General features: G+C 39.2%; 1 protein-coding gene across 1 annotated transcript in view; it reads right to left on the bottom strand.

The window, feature by feature from the left end:
- Positions 1-13,149, bottom strand: part of LOC133596529 (zinc finger matrin-type protein 4) — a 241,779-nt gene extending 228,630 nt beyond the window's left edge. Inside the window, exon 1 of the mRNA XM_061949414.2 lies at positions 12,859-13,149. Within this exon, the coding sequence (XP_061805398.1) occupies positions 12,859-12,897 (39 nt within the window). The 5' untranslated portion in view covers positions 12,898-13,149. The remainder of the gene's footprint in view (positions 1-12,858) is intronic.
- Between the last annotated feature and the right edge of the window lie 10,635 nt (positions 13,150-23,784).

The following is a 23,784-nucleotide window of genomic DNA, read 5'->3' as shown; positions in this document are numbered from 1 at the left end:
CTCATGACCATAGGTAAGGATGGGAATGTAGATCGACCGGTAAATTGAGAGCTTTGCCTTCCGGCTCAGCTCCTTCTTCACCACAACGGATCGATACAGCGTCCGCATTACTGAAGACGCCGCACCGATCCGCCTGTTGATCTCACGATCCACTTTTCCCTCACTCGTGAACAAGACTCCTAGGTACTTGAACTCCTCCACTTGGGGCAGGGTCTCCTCCCCAACCCGGAGATGGCACTCCACCCTTTTCCGGGCGAGAACCATGGACTCGGACTTGGAGGTGCTGATTCTCATCCCAGTCGCTTCACACTCGGCTGCGAACCGTACCACGTAAGATATGTTTTAATTGCTGAAGCGGGTTTATTGAATGTTTAAATGCGCCAAAAAATAGACCCTTTTGTGCACTGTTGAGAGGGTTCAATGACCAGTAGTGTGCAAGTGTGTTTCTGTATAGTATCTCCAGCCGTGTCCATGTGGTGACATCAATCACGGTATTTTGAGAGGTGAAGTCGGACCATACTTGCCAACCCTCCCGGATTTTCCGGGAGACTCTCGAAATTCAGCGCCTCTCCCGAAAATCTCCCGGGACAAATTTTCTCACGAAAATCTCTCGAAATTCAGGCCGAGCTGGAGGCCGAGCTGGAGGCCACGCCCCCTCCAGCTCCATGCGGACCTGACCTGTTTTCACGTCCGCTTTCCCACAATATAAACAGCGTGCCTGCCCAATCACGTTATAACTATAGAATGATCGAGGGCGAATTCTTGGTTTCCTATGTGGGTTTATTGTTAGGCAGTTTCATTGACGTCCTCCCAGCGCGGTAACAACACACAACAACAGCAGTCACGTTTTCGTCTACCGTAAAGCAGTTCGCCTGCCGTAAACAGCAATGTTGTGACACTCTTAAACAGGACAATACTGCCATCTACTGTACATGCATATGTGACAATAACATCTAGGGCTTTTAGAGAGTGCAGTGCAAAACTGCGCACACAACAAGGAGACGAAGCAGAAGCCGTGGCGACGCAGACGACAAGTAAGATGAAGAAATACGCTTGTAAGTTCCAAGCCGCAGCTGCTATTGGACCTGGATAGCCTCCGGGAAGAAGTAGTGGACTACCAAGTGCTTGGCAGTGAAGATCTTCCTCAGGAAGCAAAGATTGACCGGTTTTGGGCCATGCTAGGGAGAGATGGAAGATTCCAGACTCTAGTGCATTTGATGGAAGCACTTTTGTACGTGCCACACAGCAATGCATCATCAGAGAGGGTGTTCAGCATGGTTAGAAAAATAGTGACAGAGAATAGAACAAGGATGGACAATTCAACCCTTAACTCAACAATGAGTAGATGAGTGTTATGTGTGTGTATATGTGTAAATAAATGAACACTGAAATTCAAGTATTTATTTTATTTATATATATATATATATATATATATATATATATATATATAAAATAAAATAAAATAAATATATATATATAGCTAGAATTCACTGAAAGTCAAGTATTTCTTATATATATATACATATATTTGAAATACTTTACTTGGTGAATTCTAGCTGTACTCCACCCCTCTTAACTACGCCCCCAACTACGCCCCCACCCCAACTACGCCCCCTGTCTACCCCCGACCATGCCCCCCACCACCCGAAATCGGAGGTCTCAAGGTTGGCAAGTATGAGTCGGACTAAGTAGGCCTAGGTGAGAAATAAACGGTCCGCCACTTTATTTTAAGAATGCTTCTAATTTTTTGTTTTTAATGTTGTCTAAAAAATATTTTTCAAAGAAAGAGAGGGTGTAAAAACAGTACGCAAACTTCATTTACTGCAGTTCATCACTCATTGTTTGGACTCTGGGGTACTGTGGTACCTTAACTTACGAGTACCTCAACCTAACGAGTATGTTAAGATACGAGCTGTCTCTCGGCTTTTTGTTATGATTAAACTGCGCGCATAAATTTAAGTTACGAGCCTCAGCGGCGTAGTAAATGTCAAATGAACCGCGGAAGATCCGCCCCGACAATTACGGTCTTCTACAGGTCGACATATCTTTATTTTCCAACCATGGAAATTGAGAAAGTGGGTGTGAAGGACAGTGTCGAGGAAAAGAAGCAGATGATATTCATTGAATTAAAGAAATAATGTACTCTGTGATTGCGCGCTGCCGAACATGCTCCTCTGCGCGTAAAACCAGCAATGTTGTGATGTGACGGCGTCATCATGCCCGTTAAAAAACAAAAAAAAACAAAAATGGGGAACTGGTACTTTTCAAACAGAGTTTAGTACCGTTTTTGATTCATTACTACCGCGATACTATACCGTACAACCCTAATAGACACTAATATATGGTGGTTATGATACTATAGAATATACTAGCTATGTATTATCTGTGAATATTGTATTGTTTCCCATTCAAACTGATATACTGTGGTTATGTGTACTACTATTTTATCATTTCTTTTCATATTTGTTATCGAAAGGTTAGTTTTCCTTTTTTTAAAGGCATGTTATGTGTACAATTGTGCTGTTTTGAGAGGGCCAATCACAAATTAAACACATGTTAATTAATTTCAATGACTGAGGCTACTTTAAGTTACGAGTATTCCAAGTTCTTAGCTTGGTCATGGAACGCAATGTGTTCCTAGGTTGAGGTTAGGATAGGTTACAATGAAGAAATGATGTGGTTGTATAACGAATCCATACATCTGTTTAGTCATATAGTCAAAAGTTTTACATACACTTGTGAAGAACATAAAGTTATGGCTGTCTTGAGTTTCCAATAATTTCTACAACTCTTATTTTTTTGTGATAGAGTGATTAGAGCACATACTTGTTGGTCACAAAAAACATTCATATTGCTGGGTATTGTGGCCAAACATCTCAAATTTGTTTCATCTGATATCACATGGACAGAGATAAGACCTTCTGGAGGAAAGTTCTGTGGTCAGATGAAAAAAAATTGAGCTGTTTGGCCACAATACCCAGCAATATGTTTGAAGGTAGAAAAGGTGTGGCCTTTAATCCTAGGAACACCATGCCTACCGTCAAGCATGGTGGTGGTAGTATTATGCTCTGGGCCAGTTTTGCTGCCAATGGAACTGGTGCTTTACAGAGAGTAAATGGGACAATGAAAAAGGAGGATTACCTCCAAATTCTTCAGGACAACCTAAAATCATCAGCCCGGAGGTTGGGTCTTGGGCGCAGTTGGACAATGACCCCAAACACACGTCAAAAGTGGTAAAAGAATGGCTAAATCAGGCTAGAATTAAGGTTTTAGAATGGCCTTCCCAAAGTTCTGACTTAAACGTGTGGACAATGCTGAAGAAACAAGTCCATATCAGAAAACCAACACATTTAGCTGAACTGCACCAATTTTGTCAAGAGGAGTGGTCAAAAATTCAAGCAGAAGCTTGTGGATGGCTACCAAAAGCGCCTTATTGCAGTGGAACTTGCCAAGGGACATGTAATCAAATATTAACATTGCTGTATGTATACTTTTGACCCAGCAGATTTGGCCACATTTTCAGTAGATCCATAATAAATTCATAAAATAACCAAACTTCATGAATGTTTTTTCGTGACCAACAAGTATGTGCTCCAATCACTCTATCACAAAACAAATAAGAGTTGTAGAAATTATTGGAAACTCAAGACAGCCATGACATTATGTCCTTTACAAGTGTATGTAAACTTTTGACCACAACTGTATATGTCCTGAAGCAGTTTAGACATTTAAAAAGCCTCATCAAGTTAGTGTCGGAAGCAGACATTTACATATATCCGAATTTAAGTGTTACTTCTTTTATTTCATAGTCATATTTGAAAACAGCTCGTGTTTTTCCATTTGTTCTCTTTCTGTTTGTCTGCAAGTAAACTGTGTGTGTTAACCTTGAAGCTTTGGAATGTTAGAAAGAGCGATAATGGGCATTTGTTTTGGCTCGAGAGACATGACTGCCAGGGACTTAAGAGGGGAGAGGGTTTGGTCGGGGGGGCAGACCATCTTGGCGACGCAATTGAATGTTCTATGCTGGACTGGTCTGAATGTATATGCAAAGCTTTGCAAATATATTACAAAATACCTATTCTGTCTCTGGTGGTTTTTCAACTCAGCTTTAAGTGTCGTAAAGAGCTTGGGAGCGACTTGTGACTTGAATTCCCTGGGAGGAACAACTGGTCCGAAACGCAACATTAGTCAGACACAATTCTAGAGTACGTCTCTGTGGAAAATTCTCTCACAGACACTTTGATGCTATGACCTGAAGTACAGTTCAGGTTTAACGGCTTAACACGATTATTCTGCCGACACGAGTCCGCAGACAGCGAGACCTTGGCTCCGCTTCGACAAGTCGAGGCTGAAGAAAGCAAAATGTGTTTTTTTTTGGGACAATAAAAGAGATGGCTGCTCTTGAGGATATAAATAAACTCAATTGTCTGACCCTGTGGTACTTCATTACAATGTGTCCCAATGAATGATATTTAGGGATTGTCTGAGTGTGTGTGTGTCTGTGTGTTAGCGTGCGTGTGTGTGTGTGTGCTATAGAAGCCTTTATTGTGACAGGCAGCCAAGAGCACTGAAAAAGGCCATAAAGTCCTATCACACTGCCACAGACTCGACGCTACTCCCTAAGTGGAGCGTTCTTGCGATACATGTGCAATCCACTATTAAATGCAAATATGTGACATATCTGCGATGAGGTGGCGACTTGTCCAGGGTATGTACCCCGCCTTCCGCCCGATTGTAGCTGAGATAGGCTCCAGCGCCCCCCGCGACCCCAAAGGGAATAAGCGGTAGAAAATGGATGGATGGATGGATGTGACATATTAACCCTTAACAGTTTCTTAGTTGGATGACGAAACATTACATAATCAAGTCTTCAGTTGATTTAGAATTAAAGTTAAAGTACCACTGATAGCATACTTGCCAACCCTCCCGAATTTTCCGGGAGACTCCCGAAATTCAGCGCCTCTCCCGAAAACCTCCCGGGACAAATATTCTCCCGAAAATCTCCCGATTTTCAGCCGGAGCTGGAGGCCACGCCCCCTCCAGCTCCATGCGGACCTGAGTGAGGACAGCCTTTTTTCATGACGGGAGGACAACAGGGTGACAAGAACTAAATCATCCAGACTAGAGATAAATTGTATTATTATGTTTATCTTACCTAAAAATAAATATATTTATTAATTTAAAAAAAAAATAAAAAAAAAAAAATGTTTACTATATTTTGCTAAAAACATCAAAATTAATTGTATTTTTATTTGTATTTTTTCTGACTCCTTGTTACATCCAGCCATAGAATTATACATTAAAATTAACATATTTGAAATAATTAATTTTAAATTATCATAATAATTCATTTAAAATGACCATATTTAATTATTAAAATAATTGCTTGTTTATCAACAACTTTAGCATTTTATTCATTACATTTTGAAGCTCTCAGAAGTCAAGTTATGTTATATTCCTTAATATTTATTTATGCAAGTTTGAAGTATCAATTATCTAAACACAGTTTTGTTTGCATATTTTCAGGATATATATATATATATATATATATATATATATATATATATATATATATATATATATATATATATATATATATATGAAATACTTGACTTGGTGAATTCTAGTTGTCAATATACTCCTCCCCTCTTAACCACGCCCCCAACTACGCCCCTACCCCCCACCTCCCGAAATCGGAGGTCTCAAGGTTGGCAAGTATAATCGCTGACCACCAGTTGAATAACCCAAATGATGAAAAGGAGAGGACCTAAAACGGAACATTGAGGAACACCACTAGTATAAATAAAGAAGTTGAACAAATGACTACTGACTGCATCTGAAGTAAACAAGCTACGTGAACACTTTACTTACATAAATCACATTACGAATAAAAAAAAATAAAAAGTTACTGCCAAAAAGGAGAGGACTTAAACGGGTGCCTTGAAGAACGCCTCAATTATGTAAATCACAAGTTTGGACCGCAGTGTTCAAAGTTTTCTGGCAAAATGTAAATGACAATTCAAGACTCTACCAATGTGTTTACACTGGGCCAAGTCTCTCTGTACAACAGTAACACTCTTCTTTTTTTTTTAGATATTTTGATTGCAAAAATTGTTATTTCCCAAGTTTTGAACTGAACTCGGGGGTTGGTCTGGTGCCATTCCCGGGACGGATTTGGCCTCCAGTTTAATAGCTCTGCACTCCACTGTCAAAATGTTCATTGTAAATGTACAGCAAATTACAGGTTAACATTATCATTTACATACATTTACTATGAAATATATTTACATACATTTATTGTAAAGGTAATTGCAATAAAGTTACAACTAAATGCTGTAACTTCACAAATATATTTTTAAAAGTTAATTACTCTCTCGGTTCTGATCAAAATAGCCACCCTTTGCTTTTCCCTCTTACTTTTTCGCACACTCTTGGCATTCTCTCCATGAGTTTCAAGAGGTAGTCACCTGATGTTTTTGTTAACTTCACTGGTGTCATAGTTTTGATGCCTTCAGTGATAATCTACAATGTAAATAGTCATGAAAATAAAGAACACACATTGAATGAGAAGGTGTGTCCAAACTTTTTGGCCTGTACGGTATATATGTCTTCATATACAAACCCCGTTTCCATATGAGTTGGGAAATTGTGTTAGATGTAAATATAAACGGAATACAATGATTTGCAAATCATTTTCAACCCATATTCAGTTGAATATGCTACAAAGACAACATATTTGATGTTCAAACTGATAAACATTTTTTTTTTTTTGCAAATAATCATTAACTTTAGAATTTGATGCCAGCAACACGTGACAAAGAAGTTGGGAAAGGTGGCAATAAATACTGATAAAGTTGAGGAATGCTCATCAAACACTTATTTGGAACATCCCACAGGTGAACAGGCAAATTGGGAACAGGTGGGTGCCATGATTGGGTATAAAAGTAGATTCCATGAAATGCTCAGTCATTCACAAACAAGGATGGGGCGAGGGTCACCACTTTGTCAACAAATGCGTGAGCAAATTGTTGAACAGTTTAAGAAAAAACTTTCTCAACCAGCTATTGCAAGGGATTTAGGGATTTCACCATCTACGGTCCGTAATATCATCAAAGGGTTCAGAGAATCTGGAGAAATCACTGCACGTAAGCAGCTAAGCCCGTGACCTTCGATCCCTCAGGCTGTACTGCATCAACAACCGACATCAGTGTGTAAAGGATATCACCACATGGGCTCAGGAACACTTCAGAAACCCACTGTCAGTAACTACAGTTGGTCGCTACATCTGTAAGTGCAAGTTAAAACTCTCCTATGCAAGGCGAAAAACGTTTATCAACAACACCCAGAATTGCCGTCGGCTTCGCTGGGCCTGAGCTCATCTAAGATGGACTGATACAAAGTGGAAAAGTGTTCTGTGGTCTGACGAGTCCACATTTCAAATTGTTTTTGGAAACTGTGGACGTCGTGTCCTCCGGACCAAAGAGGAAAAGAACCATCCGGATTGTTATAGGCGCAAAGTTGAAAAGCCAGCATCTGTGATGGTATGGGGGTGTATTAGTGCCCAAGACATGGGTAACTTACACATCTGTGAAGGCGCCATTAATGCTGAAAGGTACATACAGGTTTTGGAGCAACATATGTTGCCATCCAAGCAACGTTACCATGGACGCCCCTGCTTATTTCAGCAAGACAATGCCAAGCCACGTGTTACATCAACGTGGCTTCATAGTAAAAGAGTGCGGCTACTAGACTGGTCTGCCTGTAGTCCAGACCTGTCTCGCATTGAAAATGTGTGGCGCATTATGAAGCCTAAAATACCACAACGGAGACCCCCGGACTGTTGAACAACTTAAGCTGTACATCAAGCAAGAATGGGAAAGAATTCCACCTGAGAAGCTTAAAAAATGTGTCTCCTCAGTTCCTAAACGTTTACTGAGTGTTGTTAAAAGGAAAGGCCATGTAACACAGTGGTGAACATGCCCTTTCCCAACTACTTTGGCACGTGTTGCAGCCTTGAAATTCTAAGTTAATTATTATTTGCAGAAAAAAAATAAAGTGTATGAGTTTGAACATCAAATATCTTGTCTTTGTAGTGCATTCAATTGAATATGGGTTGAAAAGGATTTGCAAATCATTGTATTCCGTTTATATTTACATCCAACACAATTTCCCAACTCATATGGAAACGGGGTTTGTAAAACATATAGTCTATTTTTGTCCGGCCGCCAATAAAACACTTTGGTCACTGAAACACTGCGGAAACCGGATGTTGTGATGACGTCACTCGACCAAGGATGAGGTAAAAGTTGCAAACAGGTCGCATTGCAGTCACATTTGAAAACAATCAGTCCAAACGAATTCGAACTACCTCCTCATGTGGAATAAATCTTAGATTTGAAGCACTTTGAAGCAAAAAAATATCCGATCTCTGTCACTTGAGGGCAAAAACGTCAGATTTGGTGTCCAGTGTGAATAGAGCCAAAACGGCCTATCCTGAAAGCGGCTTTAAGATGGTCTGTAAAGCAAATCTCTGCCACATTTTGACTAAAACATCACCATTACATGTTTTTTAGACCACAAGGAACTGTTTTAAATGTAGGAAAAAAATTACAATACGACCCTTTTAATGTTGCACATCACGCTCAATATCTCTGCAAGAACTCACCTGAATGATTGGCTTATTTAAGGCGCAACATAAAGAACACTCGTAAAGTCCAAAATGTCAGCACAGTTCTGAATATCCCCACATTATACAGTCCTTAAACGCATTCTTCATGGCACACATTTAATAGGCTACTCCTGCATGAACGTCAATTTGATTTATCCAATCCCCTGACGCATTCATCCATTGTTTAAACTGAAAGATAGACCACAAAATTAATATTTTGCAACACTACTCCATATAAAGCAGGGGTGTCAAACGTACGGCCCGAACAGGTTTTATCCCGCCCGCGGGATGAGTTTACTAAGTATAAAAATTAACCTGACATTTTTGAACGAAAGAAACAACTGTTCTAAATGTGTCCACTAGATGTCGCAATAGCAATTCTTTGTATCTGTAGATGATGCTACATATGTACAAAATAAACCACATGTAAGTGCACCAGTCGAGGAAAATGATCAAACTAAATAAATAACATCTTGTAATTTGATTTTGAAGTGATTTTTTTTTTTATCTTGATGGATTGAAAATGAACACCAATGAGTTGACTGATGAACATCATCACATCATTTATTCAGAAAATATAAATAACGACAAATAAAGATAGAATACTATTAACCGCAACTTGTAAGTATGTATGTTCACTATTTTATTTAAGGACTAAATTGTTATTTTATTGCAATAATAAACATAAGTTTAATGTATCGTAAGATTTGTTGTTAAAATAAAGCCAATAATGCAATTTTTTTGTGGTCCCCTTTGTATAGAAAAGTACCGAAAAGTACCGGTACTAAAATATGTAGAATAGGGCATCAGTATACTGTGTGAGTTTATTGCTCACACTAGACCAGGGTTATAAATAAACAATAACGAATAAAGAATAAATAAATAAATAGAGATAGAATACTATTAACTGCAACATGTAAGTGTAAAAAACAACAACAACAACATTATGACTTTGTACAATTTCAGAATGTGCTTTTTCTATTTTTAAATAAGAAAACAATCTGAAGTTGTCTTTATTTTTAAGTTATTGTGCCGTGATTTTACCACTTGAGAGTAGATTATTCTCCATGTGGCCCCCTGATCTAAAATGAGTTTGACAACCCTGATATAACGAATGACTTATTGAAGACACAAAATGACAAAAAAAAAAGTCTCAAATGTGCATACTTTATGTTGCATGCATGCAAGCACGGTTCCGGTGCAAGAACGCAAAAACAACTTAATGTTTTTAGCTTAAAATGACAGAATGGGATGAGTTTGCTAAGTATAAAAATTAACCTGACATTTTTGAATGAAAGAAACAGCTGTTCTAAATGTTTCCACTGGATGTCGCAATAGCAATTATTTGTATCTTTGTAGATGATGCTACATATGTACAAAATAAACCACATGATCATAAAAAAAAACCAACAACATTATGATTTGTACAGTTTTAGAATGTTCTTGTTCTGTTTTTAAACAAGAAAACAATCTGAAGTTGTCTTTATTTTTAAGTTATCGTGCCGTGATTTTACCCACTTGGGAGTAGATTTTTCTCCACGTGGCCTACGATCTAAAATGAGTTTGACGCCCCTGATATAATGAATGACTTATTCCAGACAAAGCTGGTTAAAAATTACCAAAAAAAAGCCTCAAATGTGCATACTTTATATTGCATGCATGCAAGAAAATATAAATAACAACAAATAAAGATAGAATACTATTAACTGCAACATATAAGTGTAAAAACAAACAACAACAACGTTATGATTTGTACAATTTCAGAGTGCTTGTTCTATTTTTACATAAGAAAACAATCTGAAGTTGTCTTTTTTTTTAAGTTATCGTGCCGTGATTTTACCAGGACCAATATTGGTTGGGAAATGATCAAATTTTAATGGTCCAAAAAACCTGACATTGAATAAACATTGTCAAAAAGCATGTTGTTTTAATGTATTTGTGTTGTAGAATATTGGTTGGAAAATGACCACATTTTCAATGGTCAAATAAACTGTAAACCGCAACATGTAAGTGTAAAAAAACCCAACAACAACATTATGATTTGTACAATTTCAGAATGTGCTTGTTCTATTTTTAAATAAGAAAACAATCTGAAGTTGTCTTTATTTTTAAGTTATCGTGCCGTGATTTTACCAGGACAAAGCTAATTAAAAATGACCCAAAAAAAAGCCCCAAGTGTGCATACTTTATGTTGCATGCATGCAAGAAAATATAAATAACAACAAATAAAGATAGAGTACTATTAACCGCAACATGTAAGGGTAAAAAAAAAACCTACAACATTATGATTTGTACAAATTCAGAATGTGCTTGTTCTATTTTTAAATAAGAAAACAATCTGAAGTTGTCTTTATTTTTAAGTTATCGTGCCGTGATTTTACCAAATCTGGTTAAAAATTACCCAAAAAAAAGCCTCAAATGTGCATACTTTATGTTGCATGCATGCAAGAAAATATAAATAACAACAAATAAAGATAGAATACTATTAACCGCAACATGTAAGTGTAAAAAAACAACAACAACATTATGATTTTGTACAATTTCAGATTATGCTTGTTCTATTTTTAAATAAGAAAACAATCTGAAGTTGTCTTTATTTTTAAGTTATCATGCTGTGATTTTACCAGGACATTTGAGGCTTTTTTAGGGTCATTTTTAACCAGCTTTGTCCTGGTAAAATCACGGCACAATAACTTAAAAATAAAGACAACTTCAGATTGTTTTCTGATAAAAATGACCCAAAAAAAAGCCTCAAATGTGCACACTTTATGTTGCATGCATGCAAGAAAATATAAATAACAACAAATAAAGAGAGAATACTATCAACCGCAACATGTAAGTGTAAAAAAAAAAAACCAACAACATTATGATTTTGTACAATTTCAGAATGTGCTTGTTCTATTTTTAAATAAGAAAACAATCTGAAGTTGTCTTTATTTTTAAGTTATCGTGCCGTGATTTTACCAGGACAAATCTGGTTAAAAACGACCCAAAAAAAAGCCTCAAGTGTGCATACTTTATGTTGTATGCATGCAAGAAAATATAAATAACAACAAATAAAGATAGAGTACTATTAACCGCAACATGTAAGTGTAAAAAAAAAAAAAAACCTACAACATTATGATTTGTACAAATTCAGAATGTGCTTGTTCTATTTTTAAATAAGAAAACAATCTGAAGTTGTCTTTATTTTTAAGTTATCGTGCCGTGATTTTACCAAATCTGGTTAAAAATTACCCCAAAAAAAAGCCTCAAATGTGCATACTTTATGTTGCATGCATGCAAGAAAATATAAATAACAACAAATAAAGATAGAATACTATTAACCGCAACATGTAAGTGTAAAAAAAAAAAAACAACAACATTATGATTTGTACAATTTCAGAATGTGCTTGTTCTACTTTTAAATAAGAAAACAATCTGAAGTTGTCTTTATTTTTAAGTTATCGTGCTGTGATTTTACCAAAGCTGGTTCAAAATGACAAAAACGCCTCAAATGTGCATACTTTACACTGCATGGTTCCGGTGCAAAAACTCAAAATCAACTTACTTCTTTACTTTCAAATGAGATAATGTTCATATATGTATAGGGGCGGCATGGCGTAGTGGGTAGAGCAACCGTGCCAGAAACCTGAGGGTTGCAGGTTCGCTCCCCGCATCTTACCATCCAAAAATCGCTGCCGTTGTGTCCTTGGGCGGGACACTTCACCCTTTGCCCCCGGTGCCACTCACACCGGTGAATTGAATGATGAATGATAGGTGGTGGTCGGAGGGGCCGTTGGCGCAAATTGCAGCCACGCTTCCGTCAGTCTACCCCAGGGCAGCTGTGGCTATGAAAGTAGCTTACCACCACCAGGTGTGAATGAATGATGGGTTCTACATGTAAAGCGACTTTGGGTACTTAGAAAAGCGCTATATAAATCCCAGGTATTATTATTATTATTATTACATGCCACTATTGTATTAGTTATTCTTGCAAACATACAAGAACTCAATTGGAAATGAGTTTATTTAACAATGGTGGTTTTTATTCACCTGTTTATACACATTTGGAGTGTCTTAAACTTATTTTATGCTGTAGCCTTATAAAAAAATTAAAAAAAAACACTCCTGCAAGAACTCCCTATTATTCGCTTCTTTTTAAAGTCATGCAATGCCAACTCTATTTCTTAGTGATTGCAAGGTCTCACCTTGCAGAGGTGACTCCTCTCTTCGAAATCGACAACCATCCGCCAGCCGAGTGTCTTCACTCCCGCAGCCGCACCGTGCAATCTGGCAACTCCGTCCCCGGATTAACCGCTCCGAGATACTTTTATTGTTGCTCCTCCGGATGATTTTACGCGCCACACACGCACACGCCTCTTGTTGCGCGGTGGAGACGCGTGTCCCCCTAGTGGCTCCTCTCTGCCGTGTGCCGCGGAGGCATTGAACGCAACACCGTGGACATAATCCGCTGCTGGAGAAACGCTCCGTGGAGGAGAGAGAAGGGGACTGGGGAAGATATCCCGGCACCGGAGAGGGGACGAGGAGGAGGAGGAGGAGGAGGAGGAGGAGGAGGCAGATGATGGTGCTGATGATGCTGTGCGCAGCCTTCACGGGGATGAATGAAAAGACCGCACTCGTGTGCGCGCGCGCGATAGCTGCTCAGTGAGTGGGAGCACCGGGCGAGAAGAGTGGGTTGTGTATGCACCCACGCTGATATTAGGTAGATTATATAAAATGATCACACAGCGTGGATGTTTTTTTTTTTGTTTTTTTTTGCCGTGACTCACAGTATCGTGCCGCGTGCACGCCTCACTGCACGCGCACCTCTCCACTATTGCCCATCTTGACACGCTGTGTGACCGCGGGTTCGAGTCTGTATTGAGCACCTGTCAATTCGAGTTAGCGCCAAAAAGAGGCCGTTTCATGAAAACAAAAAAAAACAAAAAATGTCAAAAGTCGTTTCGTTACACTTGATGCAACGACTTTGAAACAACGATGCAAAATAGTAAATTGAGTTGATGTTGGATTTTCAAACTTCAATGGTCAAATCCAGGGCCGGCCCGTGGCATAGGCCGTATAGGCAAATGCTAAGGGCGCCGTCCATCAGGGGGCGCCACGCCAGTGCCACAAATGTTGGAGAAAAAAAAAAAAAAGAAAAAAAAAGTTGGTACTATTATTTCTAAATACAAAACATAATCCCACGTTAATTAAAATGCAAAGTAAAGCCTATTTATTAGAAATATTATTTGTTACAACATTACGCCCCCCCCCCCCCCCCCCCTGCACGGTGCGCCCCCTCCCTTCCCGTATCATGACTCTTTTTGGACGTCACCACATCAAAAAATCAACACAAGATGTCAAAACGGCCAAAACTGTCAGGTGCCCAGGGAAGAAAAAAGAGAAAAGAAGAGGAGGAGAAACGAGAAAAGACAGAGGTAGCAGGTAGGTAACGTTAGCCTACATGAAATTACTTGTCTGTTACAGAATGTGATAGTAGCTGGCTTTTTAGCATTAAGCTAATGTTACATGATTCGGCAATTGCTAATCAATAAATAGCTCGTTCTGTTTTAACGTCGGGTTAATTGTTGAGGGGGCTAAATTGTTATGGAAAATAATAATGTAACGTTAGGTAATTACAGTACTCCCACCTTACATTCCTCAGGGACATTTGTATTAGATCTTTTAAGCAGGTGTTTTTTGTTTACATTGTTATTGCCTTCTGGTTAGCTAATGTTTGCCCTGCAGGTAATAGTCACTTTTCCACCCCGTTATATATTAGGTATAGTTGTAAGTAAAAAAAAAAAGGTCAAAGACAAAGCTATTCGGTTTCTTGTGAGTATATACACTTCACTGCCGATGTGGGGGGGCGCCACCTAAAATCTTGCCTAGGGCGCCAGATTGGTTAGGGCCGGGCCTGGTCAAATCAACGCATACTTGCCAACCTTGAGACCTCCGATTTTTGGAGGTGGGGGGCGGGGGGGGGCGTGGTTGGGGCGGGGGCGTGGTTGGGGGCGTGGTTAAGAGGGTAGGAGTATATTTACAGCTAGAATAGATGTAGTCTATGTCAGAAAACCAACAAATTTAGCTGAACTTCAACAATTTTGTTAAGAGGTGTGGTCAAAAATTCAACCAGAAGCTTGTGGATGGCTACCAAAAGCGCCTAATTGCAGTGAAACTTGCCAAGGGACATGTAACCAAATATTAACATTGTTGTATGTATATGTGTGGGGGGTGGCCTGCAGACCTGCTTCGAAGCGGGGTGTGCCAGGACCGGCTTCGAAATCAGCGACAGGCCCACCTGTGCGCGTTTATCTAATCACCTGTCGCTCTGTTAAAGGCAGCAGCCGGGAAGGAGAAGGGTGGTTGTTAATGACTAAAAAGAACCACAAAAACAATTTATTGAAAAATAAATCCTTGTTCTCAACCATGAACGAAGCTGTCATGTCCGTCCTTGGTGGTCCGAAGAACCCGGAGAAGCGAGACCTCCACAATATACTTTTGACCCATCAGATTTGGTCACATTTTCGGTAAACCCATAATAAATTCATAAAAGAACCAAACTTCATGAATGTTTTTTGTGACCAACAAGTATGTGCTCCAATCACTCTATCACAAAAAAATAAGAGTTGTAGAAATGATTGGAAACTCAAGACAGCCATGACATTATGTTCTTTACAAGTGTTTGTAAACTTTTGACCACGACTGTAGTGTCACCACGGTAACACTGTTTATTTGCAGTCAAGTTGTTACGATAGAAGATACATTCAATGATAGCTAATGGTAGTAGCTAAACGTTGCTTAATCATTATTATTAGCTGACCGCAGCTAATGCATGAACGCGTATGTTACTTACGTATGGCGTCTTTTTTTTCTTCTTACATGCGGTGTTCCTCCCTTTTGGCACTTTGGGGTGGATTGAATACACTACCCAGCATCTTTTCTGATTGGTCATGAAACTACTGTCTCCTGGCAGAAGGCCAATCCGAGGGATCTGTTGTGTGTCCCGTCTGAACGGTCTTTAGACAAAATAAGCCAATATTTGTGTCATCTGATAAACATGTCCTACACTACAATCTATTAACTGATGACATTACCATTGATTAGGATGTCATGTAAGCGTGTCAAAACTCGCGATCAATACCAACAACCTTTAAAATCTTGATGTCATTTTTTTTTTTTCAACTGGCAGGATGTTTTTTTCTGGATGTATGCTTCCAGGGTCATTGCAATGTTGCATTGTACAGACCGACTTTGTATGATAAAAGGTAAATATTTTATTGTTGCCCTAGTCCAGGGGTCGGCAACCCACGGCTCCGGAGCCGCATGCGGCTCTTTGATCACTCTGATGCGGCTCAGCAGCTTACTTGCTGAACCCCCCAATTTTCCCGTGAGACTTACGGATTTCAGTGCCTCTCGCAGAAAACTCCCGGGATTAATATTCACCGATTTTCACCTTTACAGCTATAATAAGGGCGTGTCATGATGGTACAACATTTGGCGCCCTCTACAAGCTGTATTAACAGCGTGCCAGCCCAACACTTGTTATACAATATACATCTTCAGCTTGCACACGTACGTGACAGCAAGGCATACTTGGTCAACAGCCACACAGGTTACACTGACGGTGACCATATAAAACAACTTTAACACTCTTACTAATAATGCGCCACATTTTGAACCAAAACCAAACAAGAATGACAAACACATTTCGGGAGAACATCTGCACCTTAACACAACATAAACACAACAGGACAAATACCCAGAATCCCATGCAGCCCTGACTCTTCCGGGCTACATTATACACCCCCGCTACCACCAAACCCCGCCCCCACCCCAACCCTGCTCCCTCACACATCAACCCCCCCCCGCCCCCCCCCCCTCTCTGTGCGTCGGTTGAGTTGGGCGGGGTTTGGTAGCGGGGTGGGGTGGGGTGGGGGGGTGTATAATGTACCCCGGAAGAGTTAGGGCTGCATGGGATTCTGGGTATTTGTCCTGTTGTGTTTATGTTGTGTTACGGTGCAGATGTTCTCCCGAAATGTGTTTGTCATTCTTGTTTGGTGTGGGTTCACAGTGTGGCGCATTATTAGTAAGAGTGTTAAAGTTTTTTTTATACCGCCACCGTCAGTGTAACCTGTGTGGTTGTTGACTAAGTATGCCTTGCTGTCACCTACGTGAGCAAGCGTAAGCCCCATACAACGTGTGGCTGATCAGGCACGCTGGTTGTAGTGGGTGCTGTTTGCTGTACCATCACCGCACGCATGACGCTGACAAGCGCCATTCATTTAAAACCCGCGTGCCGCACCAGCTTTCAAATTCCATATAAAGGTGTGGGCAGCGTGTCTGAGACCCCTGGATTATACATAGCACAAAGCAAAAAAAAAAAACTTTGTATGCAGTGTTATTTCATTTAAAATTTCCAAAAATGTTTGCGGCTCCCATTGTTTTCTATAATTTGTGAAACTGGTCAAAATGGCTCTTTGACTGGTAAAGGATGCCGACCCCTGCCCTAGTGAAACCCTCATTATGGGAATTTGTGTGTTACTTTATTGTTTTTATTTTCAACACTTTACTTCATAAGGAATGATATAACGGGGTTATTTTTTCTAAACTAGGGCATCTTCAATTTGGTCCCGCGAGCCAACGGGCTCAATTTCCAACCTGTATATGCAAGGTGTTTCATATTAAATATAAATACAAAGGGGTCTAAAAGTTGGCAATGTGTCACCGTTTTGTGGACAGAGTAAGAAAGTCAGTGACCGTGATGTGTACTTTCTTGACACTTCAAGCACAGCATTTACTTCCATGACCCAATCCAAACAACCTTTCCTAGTCATGGTGCAGAACAAAAAATAAAGCCACTATTTTGCATGTTTTTTTTGTTTCTCATGTTTCACTAATAGTAGTTTAGGTGTCGTATTTTATCTGCTATTGTTTTAAATATTGGTCTGTACTGTAACAAAGGGGCCTAAAAGTTGGCAATGTGTCAACGTTTTGTGGACAGTGTAAGAAAGTCAGGTCAGTGACCATGATGTGTACTTTCTTGACACCTCAAGCACAGCATTTACTTCCATGACCCAATCCAAACAACCTTCCCTAGTCATGGTGCGGAACAAAAAAATTCAACGGGCACAAAAGAGTCACAAATGACACAACTTGCTCACTAAGCTTTGTGTTTCGTCCAATCACCATAGAAAACTCGAAATTACACCCATCCATTGCAAGGCATGATGGTAAAAATGCAAAACACTCTCTCCACACTTATCCATGTTTGACTTTTGGCTGCTTGATATTTCTGATTCATTACAAAGCTTTAGTGGTCGTCACGGAAGTAAACAAGGTAGCATCTGAATTTTCACATACTCTTAATATTCAATAATAATTATTATTAATTATAAATCCATTATATCATTATGATATGTAAACACACACAGCCACACAAGCACACATATATAAATACAGTATATATATATATATATATATATATATATATATATATATATATATATATATATATATATATATATATATATATATATATATATATATATATATATATATATTTATATTTATATACGCAAAAAATATATATATATATATATACATATATTTATATTTATATATGTAAAATATATACAAACATATATATATATATATATATATATATATATATATATATATATATATATATATATATATATATATATATATATATATATATATATTAGGGCTGCGAATCTTTGGGTGTCCCACGATTCGATTCAATATCTATTCTTGGTGTCACGATTCGATTCAAAATCGATTTTTTTTTCCGATTCAACGCGATTCTCGATTCAAAAACGATATTTTCCCAAAACGATTCTCTATTCATTCAATACATAGGATTTCAGCAGGATCTACCCCAGTCTGCTGACATGCAAGCAGAGTAGTAGATTTTTGTAAAAAGCTTTTATAATTGTAAAGGACAATGTTTTATCAACTGATTGCAATTATGTAAATTTGTTTTAACTATTAAATGAACCAAACATATGACTTATTTTATCTTTGTGAAAATATTGGACACAGTGTGTTGTCAAGCTTATGAGATGTGATGCAAGTGTAAGCCACTGTGACACTATTGTTCATTTTTTCTTTTTCTTTTTATAAATGTCTAATGATAATGTGAATGAGGGATTTTTAATCACTGCTATGTTGAAATTGTAACTAATAGTGATACTGTTGTTGATAATATTCATTTTTGTTCTGCCGTGTTTGTGTCTCGTCTCAATTGCTCTGTTTATTGCAGTTCTGAGTGTTGCTGGGTCGGGTTTGGTTTTGGAATTGAATTGCATTGTTATGGTATTGCTGTGTATTGTTTTGTTGGATTGATTAATTAAAAAAATAAGAAAATAAAAAATGGAACAAAAAATAAATAAATAAAATAAAAACACATTTTTTAAATGAGAATCGATTCTGAATCGCAAAACGTGAGAATCGCGATTCGAATTCGAACCGATTTTTTCCCACGCCCTTAATATATATATATATATATATATATATATATATATATATATATATATATATATATATATATAAAATATGTATCGCTATTAATTGCATTTTGTTCATAGACAACTCAAAATTAATTGTGATTAATCGTAGATAGGTATAATTTGTCATCATTAATAAGTGTACCCTAGACAGATAATTTTCAGGCAGAGTGGCTTCATATTTTAACCTTCTCTATTAATCAATCAAATATAATATGTAATTGAGGACTCGGCCAGAACATGTTATACAACAATATACACATTATTTCAGCCCGCCAGAAACCCCCCCACCCCTCCATCCCATCCACACCCATATTCCTAAACGGATGTACTCGCATTTCTTTAGGTGCAAATATTACACAATAACATTACAAATAATCTCTGACAAAGCGTGATCTGATGTAAGACACTTTTATTTTGTTCCCCTAAATTGCCAAACTACCTGTGGCGTTGGGGGCGTGGTAAGAAAGGTGAGTACACCAGTTGGAGTCTTGCCCAAAGACACAACGGCAGTGGATTCAAACCAGGAACCCTCAAGTTTCTTGATCTGAGCCATTCTGTCCCCTTTGTTTTAGTCGAATTCAATTAAAGTTTGATTTAAAAGGTGTAAACATCTTTTAAAAATAGTGTGGGAAAAAAATGTAATTCAGGGGATTGGCTCAAAATATAATTTTGTTTGGTCCGTAGGCTATTGATGCGTATTACCGTTAAAAACATCTTTAAAAAGTCATGTTTGCCCAATTTGGGACCTTTAACGTTTATTATCTGTCCGTCTATTTATGTATCTATGATGATACGGTGGTGCTTTTAGTTCAGCAATTGTGCAAATCCAAACTCCTGCAGTATTTAAGGAGGAAGAGGACAGTATTTCAGAGCAATTAGAAATCCATTAAGACATTATTACTGAGCCAACAGAGTCCCAGAATGCATTGTGCTGAGAGCCAAGACTCTTTGCCCAGCCAATAATACCCAGCCTTGCTATTCACTGCTATGTGGACCAGACTAGTGCCAGCACCATCAGAGTGACATCGTGTATAGCAGGGATGTCGAACTGGATTTTTGTTGAGGGCCACTTCGAAATTGATGTTGCGGATTACAAAAAATGACCTGATGGACCACGTTAAATGATGTGGCGGACCACGCTGAATGTTGTGGTGGGCCACTTTAAATGAGGTGACGAACCACGTTAAATGACATGGCCGACCATATTGAATTACATGGAGGGCCAATTTAAATTACGCGACGAACCACATTAATTGATGTGTTGGACCACAATGAATGATGTGGTGGACCACTTTAAATGACGTGACAGACCACGTTAAATTACGTGTTGGACCACATTGAATTACATTGTGGGCCACCAGAATTACATGTCGGGCCACTTTTAATGACGCGACGGACCACATTAAATGACATAGAGGACCACATTGAATGATGTGGTGGTCCACTTTAAATGATGTGGCGGGCCACACTGAATGTTGTGATGGACCACTTTAAATGAGGTGACGAGCCACATTAAATGACGTGCGGTCTACATTGAACTACATTGTGGGCCACTAGCATTACATTGTGGGCCACATTTATTGACGCGACGGACCACTTTAATGACATAGCGGACCACAATGAATGATGTGGTGGGCCACTTTAAATGATGTGGTGGGCCACTTTAAATGATGTGGCAGACCACACTGAATGTGGTGGTGGGCCACTTTAAATGACGCGAGGGACCACATTTAATGATGTGGTCATTTAATGCGGTCATTTAATGTGGTCTACATTGAACTACATTGCGGGCCACTTTTAATGACGCAACGGACCACAATAAATGACATAGCGGACCACAATGAATGATGTGGTGGGCCACTTTAAATGATGCGAGGGACCACATAATTGACATGGTGGACCACAATGAATGATGTGGTGGGCCACTTCAAATGAGGTGACACACCACATTAAATGACGTGTTGGAGCACATTTAATTACATTGTGGGCCACTACAATTACATGGCGGGCCAATTTTAATGACGCAACAGACCACGTTAAATGACATAGCGGACCACAATGAATGATGTGGTGGGCCACATTAAATGAGGTGACGAACCACTTAATGACGTGTTGGACCACATTGAATTACATTGTGGGCCACTAGAATTACACGGCGGGTCACATTTAATGACGAGACAGACCACGTTAAATGACATAGCGGACCACAATGAATGATGTGGTGGGCCAATTTAAATAACGCGAGGGACCACATTAAATGACATAGTCATTTAACGTGGTCATTTAATGAGGTCTACATTGAACTACATTGTGGGCCACTAGAATTACATTGCGGGCCAAATTTAATGACGCAACGAAACACATTCAATGGCATAGCGGACCACAATGAATAATGTGGTGGGCCACTTTAAATGACGTGGCGGACAACACTGAATGCTGTGGTGGACCACTTTAAATGAGGTGACGAACCACATTAAATGACGTGTTGGACCACATTGAATTACATTGTGGGCCACTAGAATTACACGGCGGGCCAATTTTAATGACGAGACAGACTACATTAAATAACATAGCAGACCACAATGAATGATGTGGTGGGCCAATTTAAATGACGCGAGGGACCACATGAAATGACTTGGTCATTTAAAGTGATCATTTAATGTGGTCTACATTGAACTACATTGTGGGCCACTAGAATTACATTGCGGGCCACTTTTAATGACGCAACGGATCACATTAAATGACATAGTGGACCACAATGAATGATGTGGTGGGCCAATTTAAATGATTTGGCAGACCACACTGAATGTGGTGGTGGACCACTTTAAATGAGGTGACGAACCACATTAAATGACGTGTTGGACCACATTGAATTACATTGTGGGCCACTATAATTACATGGCAGGTCACTTTTAATGACGCGACGGACCGCATTGAATGATGTGGTGGGCCACATTTTTTTTATTAAATGTGCTTTTTTGTGTGCTACAGTTTGTATGTGTAAAGTTCAAGTTAAGTTAAAGTAGCAATGATTATCACACACACACTAGATGTGGTGAAATTTGTCCTCTGCATTTGACCCATCCTCTTCTTCACCCCCTGGGAGGTGAGGGGAGCAGTGGGCAGCTGCAGCGCCGCGCCCAGGAATCATTTTTGGTGATTTAACCCCCAATTCCAGGCCTTGATGCTGAGTGCCAAGCAGGGAAGAATGCTGGTATGAGCTTTTAAACATAACCCGTTAACTGCTGCCAATCAAATGGTGAATAAGATACTCTTTAGGGTTCTCACATGTTTGTAAATCTGACTGTGATGAAGTCAGTGCCTCACCAGTCATGAACCTCACTGTATGTCACTGGCGTACACCACACACTCTTGTATTTTGGTCACACACTCCATTCTATTGTTTAGTAGTATTGTTTACTATTATTATATATATTTATTAACTATATATATATATATATATATATATATATATATATATAATAAATATACATACCGCCCCCTGGTGTCTTTGCCGTCATCTCCCTCTGTTAAACCATAACACACGTGGAACTAACACACCCAAAACCCACTGACACAGAGCACCCTGACCAGATGAAAGGGGCCAATTTATCAAACCACCATCTCAGGCACGGCCGAGGACGTATCGCGCCAGCGCCGGTCTGGAGAAAGAAGCTCCGGAAGTGCGTGTGCGTGGTTCATTTTTCATGTTGCCTATTTTAGCTGACAAAAGGTTTTTTTTTTTTTGTTTTTTTTTATGTGTGATTGTCATTTTGCTTCTGCATACTTGTGTGTGCGTGTGGTCTGCACCCCTCGGCGTTCCTCATTAAAGTGCAAGATCGGTGTTCATTCTGGCGGCGCTTTGCAGCGTTTACAACGCCTAACGACTCTGCTTGTTGCACGAGGGCGCCACAGCGCAGGAAGCCTGTTCAAGTGGAGAAAAAGAGCGGCAGCAGCAGCAATACGTCTCTATACTGTTTGTTTAAACCACTCAGTGTTGTACAAGGATGCGAACACGGCCTGGCATGTATATTTGATAAAGGCCCCGACGTGAAGATAGATTTCAGTTTTAGTGTGTTGTAATGGTGATGGCCTGCTTGTTTTAGCTGCTGTAGCCACTATTAGACAGTTAGAATAAGACATGGATGGAAACCCTGCCCAGATGACAGCAAACCACTTTAGCTGTCTCATTAAACCTTGAAATATTCATTGGATCCCACCGGGGGATGCATTGCATTCATAGTCGGACGTCCGCTTGCAGCAGAGATTGTTTTTGTGTGTAGAACTGCACTTCAGAGCTCAACAAAGACCAAAAATGACTCCTTTTTCTTCAGTTTTGTCTTGATGAAGTTATTTTGAGCACAGCTGAATATCGTTAATGCCACCCGATTGCCTGTTTAAAGAACCTCTCGAGTGGCGCAAATACGTACAGTAAAGCTGATTTTGGCAGGTAGGTGTCAGAATAATTGTATCTAAGTTATCACAAAACTTTGTGTTTCAATGAGTTCCCGGCGAGCAATCAATCAATCAATCAATCAACTTTATTTATAAAGCACATTTAAAATTTACCACAGGGGTAGCCAAAGTGCTGTACAAAGGGCA

This window comes from Nerophis lumbriciformis, linkage group LG02 (assembly GCF_033978685.3).
Source record: "Nerophis lumbriciformis linkage group LG02, RoL_Nlum_v2.1, whole genome shotgun sequence".
NCBI classification, from domain to species: Eukaryota; Metazoa; Chordata; class Actinopteri; order Syngnathiformes; family Syngnathidae; genus Nerophis; species Nerophis lumbriciformis.
Note: the sequence above shows the minus strand (reverse complement) of the source record. Positions and strands in the feature narration are given on the sequence as shown.